At 39.5% G+C, this 13,825-nt stretch overlaps 1 protein-coding gene across 1 annotated transcript in view; it reads right to left on the bottom strand.

Moving 5' to 3' along the window:
* Nucleotides 1-2,269: 2,269 nt before the first annotated feature.
* The window catches only part of LOC309707029 (calcium-dependent secretion activator 1), a 254,314-nt gene continuing 242,758 nt past the window's right edge, over nt 2,270-13,825 (bottom strand). The window contains exons 25-26 of the mRNA XM_082534125.1: nt 8,813-8,917; nt 2,270-5,960 (exon numbers count right to left, since the gene is read on the bottom strand). Coding sequence (XP_082390251.1) covers nt 5,787-5,960; nt 8,813-8,917 — 279 coding nt within the window. The 3' untranslated portion in view covers nt 2,270-5,786. The remainder of the gene's footprint in view (nt 5,961-8,812; nt 8,918-13,825) is intronic.

The following is a 13,825-nucleotide window of genomic DNA, read 5'->3' as shown; positions in this document are numbered from 1 at the left end:
GATCGTGCCAGCATAAATCTCCAGGCCCATTAATCTGTCCTGGTGTCATTTCTCACACAGAACTGTCCAATCGTGTCTAGATATTCATGGGGAAATTAAATGAATGATTCTAAGGCAACTCACCCACACTGCAGATGGGATGTTAAAATAGGTAGGCTGCTTTGTGTCTTTGCTCTTGATTACTTTTACTATATAGGATGTGAGGGAATAGTCTTTGTGGAGGTAAAGAGCATGCATTTCCTCCACTCGAATAGTTCCTTTTCATTTTTATTGCGATGATAGCCTTTAAAATAGTATTTACCAAAACAACGACCGCTGGAGTATATTTCGTGTTTGATATTTTAAGGAATAGAAAGCTTTCTTGGAAACACACTATAATGAAGAATGTAACTAAAAATCCCTTTGTTACTCGGAATGTATGAAAATGCTAGCATTGTTTAACATTACACCATTGAATCTGCCCTCACCAATGGAAATGTCTTCAGTCTAAAGTGTAGGCATTGATTCATTAATTGTTCCTCTGATGTGAGGTGGCATACACATACCCAGCAGATATTTTTGTGTTCTTATAGTGAAAGTTCCACATAAAATCCAGTCCAGACTTCACAGAGTCAGAATTAGTTTCAGTTGATCTTAAAAAAACACATTTCAATCACATCACACAGATTTTAGATGTTTAAGCACACGGCTTTTTTCATACACTGTCTGTTCATATGCAAAAGATATATTTATATTGAAATTATTTAACATTTGTCTCTAAGAAATTTCTGGAATGGACGGGACTAGTCTGGCCACTCAAAGCACTTTTACATATTTTACATATAACAGCAAAAATCAGAGACAAGCTAATGTAAACAAAGTCACATTAAGCTCTGACTCTTTGTTCTTAATTCAGTTTCGTTTCAGTGTCAGTTGTTTAAAAATATGTAGCTTTTGTTTAGTCTTTTGATTATTATTGTATGGATCATATATGAGACAATATTTTTTTTAAAAATGCACTAACACAACTTTTTGAAATGCAATTTACCAAACTAACAAAAACTACAACTAAAGCTATTTCGTATATTAATTTATTTTAAATTGTTTTCTTTTCCAAGTTCACAAAATCATTTCAGTCTTTCAAAATTCTAACTTTTATTTACATTTTGTGCATTTGTACTTTTTTACATCCTGTTTTAGTTTAGTTTTAGGTAACTACAATAACTTTGGTCTTTAATTTACAAAATAAAGCCCCACGCGATAACAATTGTTGTAAAGTGTTACTTTAAAAAATCATAAACTAATTGGATTTAACCTCCTAAGACCCGAACTCTTCCACGGCAGCATTTTTAATTTCTCTTTGATATTTTGACATATTGGGACCTGATGAATGTAAAAACAAAGAATTACCTGATTTTTGTTTCTAAGAAAAATGAGAGCCACATATGAGGATATTCGTTTAAAATTTCGATAGAACAGTAGCAGCATAATGTCCTCGTAAGTGGATATCAGGCCCTTGTAGAGGAAAATTTATTATTTTGGTTTAAATAACCCAAAATGTGACGTCCACATGTGGACGCCAGGTCCTAGGAGGTTAATGGATTGCCCAAATAAATTTTTATTTATTTTGGCAGAAATACATTTAATTTCCATAGTTATCACATGATCCCGTAAGTGCTGATATTATGAAGTTATTTATTTCTGCACTCGTCCAAATGCTTTAAACAAACTGATGATGAAGTCATCACAGTGAGCATTTGGATCACCCAGGGATTAGATGGACCTTGTTCTTACCAAAAACCTTGTTTTCCTCATATTCTAAGAAGGATTTCACCCCCACATCACCCCGCCACTCCCCAACACGCAAGCACCCCCCATCCCCCTCAGTCCCTTCCCGTCTATAGATTAATTAAGAGATATCCTGTCCTCTTTTAATTTGGAATGATATTATATCTAATCTCCTCGAATTTAGTCATAGCGTTCATCTTCAGCTCTGGATTTGATTTTGGTCAATGCAGCTAAATCTCCTTCAGGGTGGTACTATAAACGCTCAAGATGACTTTAATCCACAGAATTAATCTAAGACTCTGTGTCTTAAGAAAATGCTGCTGTGGAGCAAGTCAGGAGGTCATGGGCACAGATTAACAAATATGGATTTTGTTGTTATTTCTTTCACTTTGTTTCTTCTTTTCCACCCTCCTGGGTCACATTCTTACAGTTCACAATGTGAATTCACATTGAAGACAAAAATAAATGAGCTGTAAACGTTTTTCTACACTTTCCAATGACTTTTATTTAAATCTTCTTGGCCTCAGTGGATTTTTCAAGAAGGCAGAAGGTGAACCCCCCGTAACATCACACATGGAGCAAAAACACTTTGGGAAATAAATACCAGGTCCATGCAATTCTTACATACAGTATGATATGTAACTCAAGGTAAAGAACACAACTGAGAAAAGCAAAGTTGTAGGAAACTTCATTTCTTGTCGTCCATTATAAAAATGACGATTAATTCCCTCATAGATCCTGCAATAGAGCCTTGGGGACATATAGGAAACTTGGTTTATCAAGAACAAACAACAAATGGCAAATAAATGGTATTATTTAAACATATAGTCGACTAAAAAAAGATTTGCTCTAAAATTTAAAATGTGAAAAATGTTGAAAAAAATTGCTCTAGAAGTGTAATTAAAAATCGAACTACAAGTGTATTGCTGTACTATATGCATAAACCAAACAAAGTTAGGAAAAGCCAGAGATGCAAGGTTGATGTTCAAACTAATGCACACAGCTTGTGCTGCTCATATATTTATCTCTGGCCGTTTAACCAAATACTTAAATTACTGGCAGTGCATCATTTACTTCGTAAAGGGAAAAAAAGTGATTGTGTGTATTGTGATGACCCTGGAACTCACAAAGGGTTGTCTTCCAGTTCTACTGCACAAAACACATACATACAGATATTTAACACATTATTCCTTCACATTATTTTGTGGCCACAATTTCAAGTCATGCAAAAAATCTGGGTGCACTGACAGACTAATAACATTTAGGTGTGCCTCATTTAAGTCCAACTACATATGTTGAACTGATTATGCACTCCATATTTTGTTTCATGTACTTTCTTGTTAATGTTCAGGGACCATCCATAACCCCATACTTTTATTTTATTTTATCGATTTACCCCCAAAAATAAATAAACAAAACCAAAAAGTACAATTATACTCTAACAGTACAAGCTCTCTACCAGCTCTCTGTTTGCTGCATCTGTGACATATAAGCCATTTTTGTGCAGGGCAAATACATAATAACATCATAACAGCATATTGTTTAAATTTGACATCTTGATATTTTGCTACATGCAATTTTTTTTCACTATTTCACTGTTATTTAGGCACCAAGTTTAGCAATAAAAGAAAACAGAAAGTAGCTTGCTCTGTCAATTGGTGGAAAGCCAAATCCATAATACTCTAAACTTTTAGTTTAGGAGTATAAGTACATTAACATAAATGAGCTCCTCAATTTTGGTTCACCAGTCTGAGCACGTAGATAGCATGCCACGCAGATTGACTGATAAATCAAGAGGTCAGCTCTCTCTTCACCACAACGGTCTGATGCAGCATCAGCATCACTGCAGCTCCGGCCTACAATCTGTCTGTCAAGCTCCCTTCTTCAGTCACGTGTCAACAAGACCCCAAGATACTTAAACTCCTCCGTTTAGGGTTGTAACTCATCCCTGAATTTGAGTAGGGACCCCACCCTTTTCCAGCTGAGACCATGGCCTTAGAGTTGGAGGTCCTGATTCTCATTCCCAATGACTCACACTTGGCTGATGAAGCCAACAAGAACCACATCATCTGCAAAAAGGTGAGATGAGATTCTGAGGCCACAAAAGTGGAAGCTTTCTGCCACATGGCTATGCCTAGAAAACCTGTCCATAAAAACTACAAAGCGAGTCAGTGACAAAGGGTAGCCCTGGTGGAGTCCAATACGCACCAGGAATGAGTCCGACTTATTGCCGGCAATGCAAACAAAGCTCGTGCAATGATTATAGAGGGATAAAACAGGTCATAGCAATGGACCAGACACCACATACTCCAGGATACGCCGAGGGATGTGGACAAATTACTTCTCTAGGTCCACAAATCTCATGTAGGCTAGTTGGGCAAATTCCCACCCACCCTCAATTGTCCTTGAGAGAATAAAGAGCTGGTTCAGTGTTCCATGAAAACCACAAACACCACACTGATCCTCTTGTATCCAACATTCGACTAACAGACAAGCTCTTCTCTCCAGTCCACACTCCCAGGGAAAGTAAGGAGTGTGATTCCACCCCTGTAGTTGGAGAACACCCTCCAGTCTCCATTCAGCGTTTACTGCTTCGTTCTTGAAATCTTGTTAGGTTTTCTGTTTGTGTTTATATTCTCGGGCCTTCTTAGTTTGAATTATTTGGGTTTTCCTACTTCTTTTGTCTTGTTTTCCCTGATTAGTTCCATCTGTGTTCCCTGCTGTTTTCTATTTCTCCATTTACCTCCATTTATTTGAACCCCCATTTTTGTGTTTTTGTAGGGTTTGTTCTCTATGTGTTAGACATTGTAGACTTACCACTATTATTTTTTGACTTTGTTTTTCACCTGTCAGCTTTAAATAAAGGTCCAATTTTGAACCCTGTCCTCTGAATTCACATTCTGCCCTTCCATACACCACATGACATTTAGATTTAGATTACTAGACAGGAATCATTTGATTCATACACTGAACCAAACACTTGTAATGTTGAACCTCTAACACTTGTTACACCCTGAAAATTTGACACAGTTCCTATCATATGACACTAGCGATAGGGTTTCTAAAGATGTATTCAAATGTATATTTTTTGTTGGTGTAAAATGATTCTATGTGACCACCAGTCGTACTGTTGATAATGTGCTGAATTTCTTTTGTTGTCTCACATTTGCTGTTGGCAATTGCAAAGCATGTTTTAGAGCCTGCAAAAAACAAACCGTCACTGTCACATCCTATAACATCACATAATGTAAAAAAACATTAATTTGATTTTTTTAGTTGAGAAATGATGCTGAACCATTACAAAGGAAGAGAATTTAAATCACTTTCACATCTGGTGCAACAAAACAAGATAATTACTTTTTCATAGTCATATCATATGGAAAGAAAACTGTCATCCATATTGGTGGAAAACATTAAAAAAAACTTCTCAATGCTGTAATTTAGCTGTTTTCGGCCAGGTGAATACCAACAAATAAATATCCATATTTTCTTGCGACACTTCCATCAGACACAATGTGAATTTGACAGTGCAAAGTTCATCCTGCATTTGCAGGCAGACTTTGGAATAGACAGACACATGTATTAGTTTTACTGTTTTTCTTGAAATCACAGTATAATGGCCTAAATCACTTGAGAGTTTTTCCAGCAGAAGTGCAGAGACAACACTGTTTTTCTCAAAGTATAAACAAGAACAGAATACAAAGACTAAATAATTAAGGCAAAAGATAATTTAGGTACTAGCCTTAATTATTTGGAAATTTAGCTTTGAAGATTTAAAGTGATGATTATTGACACACTTGAAGGTGTTTAAAGATACATAATAGTATAAACATAATAATAAATGTCATAAATTTAACAGAATTGTGGAAGTATTGGCAACAGAAAAACTAAAACAAAGCAATAGAGGGAACAGGCCAAATTATTTTGACTCTATAGAAGGACTGGTGTGGACTGTCAGGCAATATACCTGACCCTTTGAAAAACACTGAAATTATTATTATTATTTCAACTCTTTTGATCTAGTTGTCGTTATCTTCTTCATCGCTGTCCTTCATTGAAATGCCTTGCATCCCTCCTTCTTTCACCGATGCCGTGGCTTCTTCCAAGGTTAGTCGGTTTCTTACAGTTTCGTACATCTTAGTGTTTAGCGTAGAGTCCAGTACCCCTTGAAGGCGGAAGTCACGGTACTTTTTCTATCTCAAAGAGAAAAATGAAAAATGATTAGCAGAGACATTCCTGGCTTCGCAGGAAATATAAAAAAAGCATGTAAGCTGATTGGGTTGGTGAGTCCCTGACTCATCCACTTAGCCTCTTGAGGTGTTAATGAAATCATCAGGTCTTGAGTCGGCCTTCAAATTAGGTAAACAAAAGTTTAGGTGAACATCAGTACATCTTATTAATATGATGATGATAGTGGTGCCCTGTTAAGCTGCAGCTGCACTGGCTGATGATAGCACCGTTAAAGTCTGCTTAAACAATAGATGTAGTAGATGCGACCACTTTGGATCTTCTACATAGGCTCGGTATACTACGCCGGCTATTTCCAGGAAGCAACTGAGCTTCGCACCAGTAACATCCGACAGTGGAGGAGACATAGAGCGGGGCTAACTGCTAAGCCAAAGGCTAACCTGTGTAAAACGCTGTCCATCTTGTTTTTTAACATTTTTTTAACGTTCGCTCCTACATAGCATATATATATATATATATATATATATATATATATATATACACATATATATATATATATATACACAGTGGGGCAAAAAAGTATTTAGTCAGCCACCGATTGTGCAAGTTCCCCCACTCAAAATGATGACAGAGGTCAGTAATTTGCACCAGAGGTACACTTCAACTGTGAGAGACAGAATGTGAAAAAAAAAATCCATGAATTCACATGGTAGGATTTGTAAAGAATTTATTCGTAAATCAGGGTGGAAAATAAGTATTTGGTCACCTCAAACAAGGAAAATCTCTGGCTCTCACAGACCTGTAACGTCTTCTGTAAGACGCTTTTCTGTCCCCCACTCGTTACCTGTATGAATGGCACCTGTTTGAACTCATCATCTGTATAAAAGACACCTGTCCACAGCCTCAAACAGTCAGACTCCAAACTCCGCCATGGCCAAGACCAAAGAGCTTTCGAAGGACACCAGGAAAAGTATTGTAGACCTGCACCAGACTGGGAAGAGTGAATCTACAATAGGCAAGCAGCTTGGTGTGAAAAAATCAACTGTGGGAGCAATCATCAGAAAATGGAAGACATACAAGACCACTGATAATCTCCCTCGATCTGGGGCTCCACGCAAGATCTCATCCCGTGGGGTCAAAATGATCATGAGAACGGTGAGCAAAGATCCCAGAACCACACGGGGGGACCTGGTGAATGACCTGCAGAGAGCTGGGACCAAAGTAACAAAGGTCACCATCAGTAACACACTACAACGGCAGGGAATCAAATCCCGCAGTGCCAGACGTGTTCCGCTGCTGAAGCCAGTGCATGTCCAGGCCCGTCTGAAGTTTGCCAGAGAGCACATGGATGATACAGCAGAGGATTGGGAGAATGTCATGTGGTCAGATGAAACCAAAGTAGAACTTTTTGGTATAAACTCAACTCGTCGTGTTTGGAGGAAGAAGAATACTGAGTTGCATCCCAAGAACACCATACCTACTGTGAAGCATGGGGGTGGAAACATCATGCTATGGGGCTGTTTTTCTGCCAAGGGGACAGGACGACTGATCCGTGTTAAGGACAGAATGAATGGGGCCATGTATCGTGAGATTTTGAGCCAAAACCTCCTTCCATCAGTGAGAACTTTGAAGATGAAACGAGGCTGGGTCTTCCAACATGACAATGATCCAAAACACACCGCCCGGGCAACAAAGGAGTGGCTCCGTAAGAAGCATTTGAAAGTCCTGGAGTGGCCTAGCCAGTCTCCAGACCTCAACCCCATAGAAAATCTGTGGCGGGAGTTGAAAGTCCGTGTTGCTCGGCGACAGCCCCAAAACATCACTGCTCTCGAGAAGATCTGCATGGAGGAATGGGCCAAAATACCAGCTACTGTGTGTGCAAACCTGGTAAAGACCTATAGTAAACGTTTGACCTCTGTTATTGCCAACAAAGGTTATGTTACAAAGTATTGAGTTGTATTTTTGTTATTGACCAAATACTTATTTTCCACCCTGATTTACGAATAAATTCTTTACAAATCCTACCATGTGGATTCATGGATTTTTTTTTCACATTCTGTCTCTCACAGTTGAAGTGTACCTCTGGTGCAAATTACTGACCTCTGTCATCATTTTAAGTGGGGGAACTTGCACAATCGGTGGCTGACTAAATACTTTTTTGCCCCACTGTGTATATATATATATATATATGTATATATATGTGTGTGTGTGCGTGCGTGCGTGCGTGCGTGTGTGTATGTATATTCTTTTATTCTCCCTTAATTGATACTCTATAGAACTTGACTTCACGCTGAGGTGGCAATTCAGCCATTTGATTCCTGTTACAGCAGCTCATGAATGAATGAACATGGTGAACTAAAAATATGTTTAGAAGTACGTTTTTTCAAACATGCTACTTCACTTTTATTTACTTGAATAGGGTTGGGGGTCGCGACCTAAGCATGCAATCAAGTTCTATAGAGTCTTGCTAATGACCTACTAATTTTATTCAGGTGTGTTGCAGCAGGGACACATGGAAAAGTTTCAGGACACCAGCCCTGGAGGACTGGAGTTTGATACCCATGCCCTATGGCAGGTACCCTATTCAGATAAGTCAAATAGGGCATGTTTTAATCAGACACCAAGCGAACACTGCAGCAGGGTCGAAGTTTTTTCATGGGCACAACCAATAGGCTCAATTCTGTCGTTAACCCACAAATACATTTTCCTTATAACTGTTGCAATATTTAAGGGAAAATAAACAGGCTAAGAGGATAAGATCTATTGGCTAGAAGCAGTGTTACAATGAAGGAAAAATTAGCCAAACACAAATTTCCTTACTTTTTTTGCTGAGTTTATAATAGCAAGTAATTCTCACCTTGACAATTCTAATGAGAACCTTCAACTGATAAACATGGAGCTGCAGGTCCACACGGTCAGTCAGCCATGTTCCTATAAGGGTCATTGTGCTCGTGTACCATTGCTGTAAAATACACACAAACATACACCACTGTAGTGTCAAGTGATTCTCTGTGAAATGCACAATTTTAGCTCTAAACAATAACTTGACCTCTGTAGAGATTATTGCGATGGTGCTTTTGGCTGAAAAAAAAGGATAATTTCATCCTTGCTGTGTACCATTGAGAAGGCGTTTACACACTAGACGTGTAAAATCTATTCAAATATTTTGTGTTTTGGACTTACCAATTCTTAATGCAGCCGTTGACTCTAGCTGCGTAATTTCACTGAACAAATTTCCTGCCCTTTATTTTTGATTGCTGGAATCCAAATACACAGATCTGACGACTCAGGTCACTGCATTTTCAACAAGTGCAGTGATAAATAATCCTATTTCAACTCAGACACACAGCTACTCTACTCCAGACCAGTCGGCTCTCTGAAACGATTTCTTTGCCTCTTTAGATGAGGTCCCACCTCTGCTAACTAAAGTCCAAACTGCCCTCCTGAAATACGTATGAAAGCGGCAGCTTCAGTTCCTGGATGAAACAGTGAAATTCTCCCTGCTGCTGCCTTCTTCTTGGATGCAGAATCTCAGTTTCTTACTTTTCTTATTAATAAAACATCAGAACCAGTTCATCATACTTAATGTTGACTTCCCCATATGGAAAAGATATATATAAATCTTATAAAGTTTGTATCTGTCTTGTGTGAAACTTGTATAAAAAGCATACAAGAGTGAAAACAGATATAAGATCCATTGAAAAATTATATAAGTGAAACTTGTATGTTTTGGATACTTACTAAAACAATATATGAAAGTGGCCACTTTCATATACGCCTTATATGATTCACTATATGAAGTAGGCCACATCTGATGCAAGTCTTTTATAAGTTTTTTCTATTTCTTTTCCATATGGGTATGAGGTGATTTGGTTCAATGGGCCTGATTATTTAAGACCTTGTATGTGAGGAGCAGGATTTTGAATTCTGGATTTAACAGGAAGCCAAAACAGGAGAAATCTGCTCTCTCTTTCAAGTCCCTGTCAGGACTCTTGCTGCAGCATTTTGGATCAGCTGAAGGCTTTTCAGGGAGTTTTTAGGACATCCTGATAATAATGAATTACAGTCGTCCAGCCTGGAAGTAATAAATGCATGAACTAGTTTTTCAGCGTCACTCTGAGACAGGATATTTTTAATGAGCAAATGAATAAAGGCTGCCTTACATATTTGTTTACTGTGTTTGCTGAAGGACATCACTACATAGCCAAAGGTATTCACTCACCCATCCAAATAATTTAATTCTGGTGTTCCAATCACTTCTATGTCCACAGCACAGTGTGAGCAGATGCTGAGGTGCATAATGCACACAGGTTGCCAACTTTCTGCACAGTCAATTCCTTTAGAGCTCCAGCCTTCAGATCAGCTCAAGAACAGTGCATAGAAGGTTTCATGGAATGAGTTTCCATTGCCAAAAAGCTGCATTTAAGCCTTACATCACCAAGCGCAATGCAAAGCACTGGATGCAGTGGTGTAAGCATGGCACCACGGGATTCTAGCGCAGTGAAGAGGTGTTCTCTGTAGTGACAAATCATGCTTCTCTGTTTTGCAATCCGATGGATAATTCTGGGTTTGATGAGGAAGAGGCCAAAGGAACAATGTTCCTCGACTTGTGGTAGCAACTTATCCCCTTCCCGGAGTGCTCCAGCCACCCTTTTCTGGCTGAGAATCATGGCCTCAGACTTGGAAATGCTATTTGTCATTCCCACTGCTTCACACTCTGTTTCAAACAGCCCCAGTGCAAGCTGGAGACTGATATCTTAAAAAGAGCTACATTATCCACCAAAACAGAGAGGCGGTCGTGAGGCCACTTGGGTATAAATGCTATATAAGTTAACTTAAACTGGATTTAATGAAACCATTTAGTCAAATCCACCTCTCAGGACTGCTGAGCCCCCCATTATGATTGGTGAAAAAGGGCTACTGCAAAGACCAATGTGACTGATTTCTTAAACTAAATCAGTTCATCAATTTCCTGAGAGCCCAGCAGCTCTTTTCTAGTAGTTTGTACATGTGAATTGTGACTGTAAACTGATGGGAGAGCAGCATGCGAGGCAAGCTGCCACTGGCTCAGCTGTTACTGTTCTGAGATCAGTTAGACCTACACTTCGTATAGAAATGCAGCTAGCATTAGAGGGTAAATGAATTACAGTGATTTAGCATCGTAACGGAAAAGTTTCCCCCCGCGAATCATGTGGGTAATGTGAGGATGGTCTTTGAAAAAGTTCTTAATTATTCCTTTAATACAACAGCAAGAAACCACGATGGAGAGGGGACAGGAGTTCTAACCATGGCCATAAAACAGGCAAGTTGAACAGGCTTGGCAGTCATCTTAGCAATTGGTTCTACTTGCCTTCCTGTAAAAACAGCACACAACTGCCTAGACCAAGGTCGTGTCCAAATTCATGGGCTGCATCCTCCTGAGGGCCCGGCCTTCGCGGTCTATGTGGGCCGGGTCCTCAGAGGGTCGGGTAGGCCGGAAGTAAACGGCCGTGAAATTGGACGGTCTAGCCTTCTGATTAGCGTCACCGCTGTCTCGGTGGAGTTTAATAAACTGGCCGTCTGCTCCTTGCTGTCTAAAATATAACAGGACACTGGCGTAAACTCTCGACCGTCTCATACTACTGTTTAATCAGTTTTCTGTTTGACGTTTAGTCAGCTGTGTGAAAACCAAGGTGGAACCCACCCGGGGGATTAATAAAGTTTTATTTTATCTAATCTAATAACTTTAATCTCAGCCAAACCGATTTACTCACGAACAAACAAAACACTGAAAAAAGCCCAACAATAACATTTTTAGGTTGTCTAAGTGACTTATATATCACGTTTAACCCGAGCAGCGAAAGTCCGCGGTGATCTGAAAATGATGTGCCGGGAGTTGTGCCGTTCTCGGCGGCTCCAGTAACCCTCGAGCTCCCGGCTAGCTATCGAGCTGGTGGGTAGCAGACGTCTCTGAAAATGTCGAAGCACTTTAGCAAATATGCGATATCTTGATAAACCGAGCAGATGTTTGATGTTTACACAGCTACTTTCTCACCTGAAAATATGTTAAAAGTTTATTTTGTGACCCAGAAAGATTAGTAAGAGTAATTTTAAAACTTAGTAGCGGCCGCCATTGTTGGAAACTGGAGTTTGGCTGGGCCGCGCTATGAATTCTGGGATATGGTAGGCCACGAAGGACACACCCGACCCATCCTTCAAATTCGGGGAAAAGGAGGACGCATTTGTCGGCTGCATTCAGAGGAGTCTACGAATTTGGACCGCCTTCGGCGCGTCGCTGTGACGTAATCGGTCTAGAAATGCGGCCTCAGGAGGATGCAGCCCATGAATTTGGACACGACCCAAGAGCTTAGGCTGGAAAGAATGAAGAGCAGGTTTGGGTGATTAAGGGTAGAGGTGAAAGTGTATGTATGTATGTAATGAATGAAAAGAATGTGTTGAGCAGATGGACGGAATACTGACAAAGAAAGGAAATGAGCGAGAGAGAAAGAAAGGGTGGATGGATGGATAGTAAATCAGGAATGTAGAAAAATATTGCCTGCTCTGATGAATACCAGTTTCTGTTGGATGCTTGGTAGGGTTAGGTTTTTGACTAAAACCATGGCTACCTGCCTTGTAGCAGTGCCTTTGTGGTTGTCTAATGGTGTGGAGAATGGTGCTTTGTTTCATGCTAGAGTCTCCTTACTTCCGACAGGAAGCATAAGTTAGCATAATGATTAGCCGCTATTAGTCATTTCTGATAAAGCCTTCTAAAGTAATTTTAATGTACTTTAATACCTAACCTGCAGTAACTTTTCTGGGGGAATACTGTCTGGCTTCCATTTACATTTCTTTGCTTTCATGTAATTAAATTAGTCTTGGTTTGTTCTGTGATGTCATTTACTACGTTAGTAATGATTTTAAAAATAGCACACCAAGATGCATCCCAATCAAGACTAAGAAAACCACTGGTTGTAGTATTTGTTACTTTAGCCATAGCATTCCACATCATGTATTATCAAGGTACCATCCATCGACCAATTAGATCAGTATTTCCATTTTCAAACTAGCATTGACTCCTTGGCTTAGACAAACAGTAAGCTCTGTGAGGCACAGTGCGCTCCGAGCACAGCAGCTGCAGATGTTTCTCTTTGGGCCCTTGCTGGTGTCAGCCTAATTGATGGACAGTGATGAGTGTAGGGTGATACTAATACAAGCCGACTCACTTTGCACAGTCAGGGTCACAGCAGAATGGATGGGAGTCTGGAGAAAAAAGGGAATGAAAATGAAGGGGGAGGGGGTATATGCATGTTTAGAGGGAGGAAATGTCTATTGAATATGATAAATTACTTGATTTGAAAGACGCATAAAGAAACTATTTGGAATGTAATGATATATTAAAATGACTATGAAAACCCAGCCAGGGTTCAAACCATAAACCGTCTTGATTTCAGCCAATAGTACTAACCACTACACCATCACGCCACTCACACAATCTAACATGTCTAAAATCTCCCATAGCTTTCACTCTGGCAGGGCAGCACAGTGGAGTTTGCATGTTCTGTGTTTGTGTGGGTTCTCTCCGGGTACTCCGGCTTCCTCCCACAGTCCAAAGACATGCAGTTAGTGGGGATAGGTTAATTGGTAACTCTAAATTGCCCATGGGTGTGAATGTGAGTGTGTCTGTCTGTATCTGTTATATATAAGCACTCTAGTTATAACAGTTTATGTGAGGGGGTTGGATGTGTGGTGTACTAAGAGTATAGCTCCCCGCACCCCCAATTAATTTTGTATTTGTTTATTTCTAATGATAGACATTGAATATCCCAACGTATATGTTATTTTGGACTAATTATTTTACTTTATACAAAAATTATAATGGTACAAAGGACAA

Source organism: Aulonocara stuartgranti (assembly GCF_965226115.1).
Source record: "Aulonocara stuartgranti genome assembly, chromosome: 5".
Lineage (NCBI taxonomy): Eukaryota > Metazoa > Chordata > Actinopteri > Cichliformes > Cichlidae > Aulonocara > Aulonocara stuartgranti.
This window is presented reverse-complemented; position numbering and strand designations above follow the sequence as displayed.